The sequence below is a fragment of the Lolium rigidum genome, chromosome 6 (genome assembly GCF_022539505.1).
Source record: "Lolium rigidum isolate FL_2022 chromosome 6, APGP_CSIRO_Lrig_0.1, whole genome shotgun sequence".
Taxonomy (NCBI): Eukaryota; Viridiplantae; Streptophyta; class Magnoliopsida; order Poales; family Poaceae; genus Lolium; species Lolium rigidum.
The window spans coordinates 8,293,336-8,297,552 of NC_061513.1; the positions used below are offsets into that span (position 1 = coordinate 8,293,336).

Sequence of the window (4,217 nt, forward strand, 5' to 3'; positions counted from 1 at the left end):
AGTAAGCTCACCGACCCAATTGATCATGTTAAGATATTGGGGCAGACTCATCGATTCGGTTTAAAACACTCGGTCGAGCTAATGAGTGTAATAATTAAACACACCCACAGCCTAAGAATATTGTGCACTGGTTTTGTTAAATATTGCTTACAATATATCCATACTATAAGGATGACCACGGCTGGCATCGTGGTAACGGAGGAGAGTGAGGAGGCAAAGTAACTGTGAATGGAGGAAGTACATCATTTTGTATGCATCATTTTGATGTAGATCTCAAGGCTGCTCCATTTCAAAAAAAAGAAAGTAATGATATCATTAAGTTTGTCTTTTCTTGTGTGTACTTGAAAGTTCTCAAGAAAAACTGTTGATGACTTGGCATGCATTTCGTGCACTTAGCGACATCATCTCAGATTACGTATACTGGATTACAAACGAAAGTTAGGTCGAACTTGTACGCCCCCGATATATGTTTTGTTAATCCAATAATAACATGCTGAAATGCGACACTGTTGTATTATTCACGTTAGTTACTGTGATTTACGACTATTAGTAAAATGTTGTTCACAAAAAGTCAAACAGCGCATTATAAATCAAGAAGCGAGGGAGCCACTTGGCTACATTGCTTCGTGCATGTACTAACGTGGGCGGTTCGCTGGCCTACCAGCACAGGTTAGTCAGGATGAATTAACGGAAGGAACTCCTCACCTTTATCCCTATGTCAACTCCCTTAATTGCACATGAACTTACGTAGTCTTTGGGTACGTAGCTAGCACACCATCTGCATGTGAGCTTATAAACCGGCCGATTCCAAAACATCACAAGGCTGCCACCTCAAACTCTGGTATACCAAAGGATCCATGGGGCGGCAGCTCGCATGTCTTCTCGCGGCTGCTTTTGTGGCCACCGCGGCGGCAGTGGTGCCGCTGTCCAAGTACGGCGGGATAACCCCGCGGGCACGGTTGATAATGGGGAAGCGGGATGAGGAGTACTGCGGCAAAAAGAAGTGCGTGAACGTCAAGTGTGACAGCCGCTGCCCCGACCAGTGCTTCGTCCTCTGCCCCAGCTGCAAGACACTATGCAGTAAGTTCATATCAAATGCTATAGCATCGCCATATCGGATTCACAATACTTCCGTTAAAGATATATCCTTTTAGCAACAGATATAATCTCCCGCTTATAGGCTTTAAATCGCGCTATTTCTCTTGCTAAGTTCAAATATTTTCATATTTAAATTTAAAAGATAAACATGGGTAATATGCATTTAGCACTACATATATTACTGCAATCATCATTATTGTTCAGTACAAGTTTCTATCATTGAATTTCCTGTCATTTTTTATAGATGATACGAATGCTTGATTCCTAAATTTTTTTAGTAGTTCTCTTGTTTTGTAGAAAACGCTAAATGACTTAACTTCGCTGTACCTTTGCTATATATTTCTTAGGGCCTGAAAATAGTCGTCGCTTAGACACATAGCCCGCTATTTTAAACTTTGGTTCCTATACATGCACCTATAATGAAAATTCCATTTTTCGATTTTCACCTAATGCTACGTACTATGCTACATGATGTCAAGTCTGCGACTTCTACCCCGGCATCTCCTGCGGTGACCCGCGCTTCACGGGCGGCGACGGAAATAACTTCTACTTCCACGGCAGGAAGGATAAGGATTTTTGCGTCCTCTCCGACGCCGATCTCCACATCAACGCCCATTTCATCGGCAGTCACAACGTCGACATCGGACGTCACTTCACCTGGATCCAGGCTCTCGGCATCCGCTTTGCTGACCATCGTCTGCTGGTTGGCGCCAAGAAGACGGTGAAATGGAACAACGACATCGACCGTCTAGAGATGGTCCTAGATGATGAGACCATCGACATTCCCACCAAGCTCGGCGCGCGGTGGGAGTCCAGGGCGGTTGCGGGTCTGAGCGTCACGAGGACCTCCATGGCCAACGGCGTTCGGGTGCAGCTCGCGGGTGTGTTTGACATCATGGCTAGCGCGGTGCCCGTCACGGAGAAGGACTCCCGCATCCACAACTATGGCGTGGCGGAGGACGACTGCCTGGCTCACTTGGACATCGGGTTCAAGTTCCATGACCTTACCGACAATGTGCACGGCGTGCTTGGTCAGACATACCGCTCCGACTATGTCAACAAGCTCAGCTTGCGTACTAGCATGCCGGTAATGGGTGGTGCAACCAGCTACATATCCTCCGACATCTTTGCCACCGATTGTCCAGTTGCTAGGTTTGGTCGCCATGATGCCATTTCTATGGTAACAACCAGGGATGGTTAAAGTCCTCACTGGCTGGTCGTTGGCGAGCCACTAGGAAACATACAATAAGACATGAATAAGTTGATGTATAGAAAACTGGTCGAAATAGGCCATCTTTTTTTTTGTGAAGTTTTGGAGACTGTATTTTTTAACCCCATGTATGTACAACACCACTGATGTCAGATTTTTCCCTTGTACCAAAAAACTGAAAACCCAGCGTATTGTGATACTAAAGTTGTATAGACTTAAAGTTTCATCTTGATATGTTTTGGACATATAGAAGAGTAAATAACAGAAAAGTAATCTGAATTTTATATTCAAGTTTATTTGTTATCTTTTTTTTTGAAAAGAGGGCAAAAGCCTTGCCCAATTCCATTAATTAAGGGAGAGTTTACAAAGAGAACGACCCCAAAAGGAAAAACAAGCGACTACTCTTGCGGCATCAAAGAGTTCACATGTTTAGCTCCCGCGAGAGCCCACAATCTAGCCTCATTTCTAATCTTGTCGAAAACCACCGTAGGGGGGGCGTGCTTGTTCTTGAAAACTCTAGCGTTCCTCTCATTCCATATTTCCCAAGTCACAAGAAGAGTGATGGACGCCACGCCCTTATGCTTCGTCATCAAGTACCACCAATCGATGAAGGGGAGAGTAGTCCAAGTGGTGGGGGAAAGAAGATGAAGACCAAGCCAATCCTTGATAAGCGCCCAAATGCGGATGGAGAACTGACAATGGACGAAGAGATGCTCCACGGACTCGAGAACCCTATTGCAAAGGGGGCAATTACCGCAATTATCCCAATGGCGCATCCCCAAACGGTCACTAGTCCAAATCCTATCTTGGACAAAGAGCCATGAGATGAACTTGATTTTCGGCGGAGCCCAAATCCTCCACACCGAGGAGCCAATAGGGGCCTCGATCGACCCATAGAATTGTGCCTTGTACGCGGACTTGGACGAGTAGTTGCCGTTTTCCGTTAGGTTCCAAGTAATCTCATCCATAGCCCCGGGGTTCAAGGCGAAGGCGCTAAGCCTAGACCAAAGAGACAAATATTGCCGCACGTGCGCAATGGAGAAAGTCGCTTCCATATCAATCTTGGCAATCCAAGCATTATTACTTAGGGCACTTTTGAGTTCCAACGCTTTCTAGTGGAGATAGAGAAGATGAGGGGGGCAACATCCTTAGGCTTGACTCCATGTAGCCAAGGTGCATCCCAAAAAGGAGTCTTTTCTCCATTGCCAACAAGGATGGTGGTGGCGGCGTAGAAGAGGTCCATATCCACCTCATTGCAAGGGTTACCCAAACCAACCCAAATCTTGTTGGGGTCCTTCCACTCAAGCCAAGGCCAACGTAGGCGGAGAGCGCGGGCGAAGAAAATGGTGTTGAGAACACCGAGGCCCCCGAGGTTCTTAGGCCTACAAACCACCTCCCAATTGACCTTGCATTGCCCGCCGGTGACCTTGTCCGTTGCCGTCCAAAGGAAAGTTTATTTGTTATCATTTGTTACTTCTCTATCCGCAGCATCGTAGCTGTTTTTTGCTCCTATATTCCTTCCTGCTAGATTTGTAGTGTCATACTACACTCATGATTTTCTTAGGATATATGTGTACAATCGTAATGCCAAATAAACTCGAAATGGTAACAGCCATAAAATTCATATTACTATGTTTTGCGTGCGGCAGACCGGCCTCAGATCACAGACAGCTCTCCAGTGTATGGTATTTACCAGTGTATGGTAAAGGAAAACATGAATGGAGCAGGTGCGCAGAGCGATGGTGGGCGGGCTGGGGCTGTGGAGGGAGCTGCATTGGTCGTACCTTCACCGCTTCGAGGAGGATAACCTGCTGTTTTGGACTTCGCTGGTTGATATGTATGGGAAGTGCCGGAAGGTGGGGTCTGTGGGGAAGGTATTTGATTGTCTCAATGTCAGGAACCATGTTTG

General features: G+C 46.1%; 1 protein-coding gene across 1 annotated transcript; it reads left to right on the forward strand.

Moving 5' to 3' along the window:
• The first annotated feature begins 857 nt into the window (after window positions 1-857).
• On the forward strand, window positions 858-2,299 carry LOC124662127. Its single transcript, XM_047200010.1, has 2 exons — window positions 858-1,080; window positions 1,578-2,299. Exons 1-2 carry the CDS (start codon window positions 858-860, stop codon window positions 2,297-2,299), a joined length of 945 nt encoding a protein of 314 aa, XP_047055966.1.
• The last annotated feature ends 1,918 nt before the right edge of the window (window positions 2,300-4,217 follow it).

Coding starts and splice junctions, on each gene's coding strand:
- LOC124662127 (XM_047200010.1), top strand. CDS start 858: ATGGGGCGGCAGCTCGCATGTCTTCTCGCGGCTGCTTTTGTGGCCACC. Junction 1,081..1,577: donor CAGCTGCAAGACACTATGCA/GTAAGTTCATAT, acceptor CATGATGTCAAG/TCTGCGACTTCTACCCCGGC.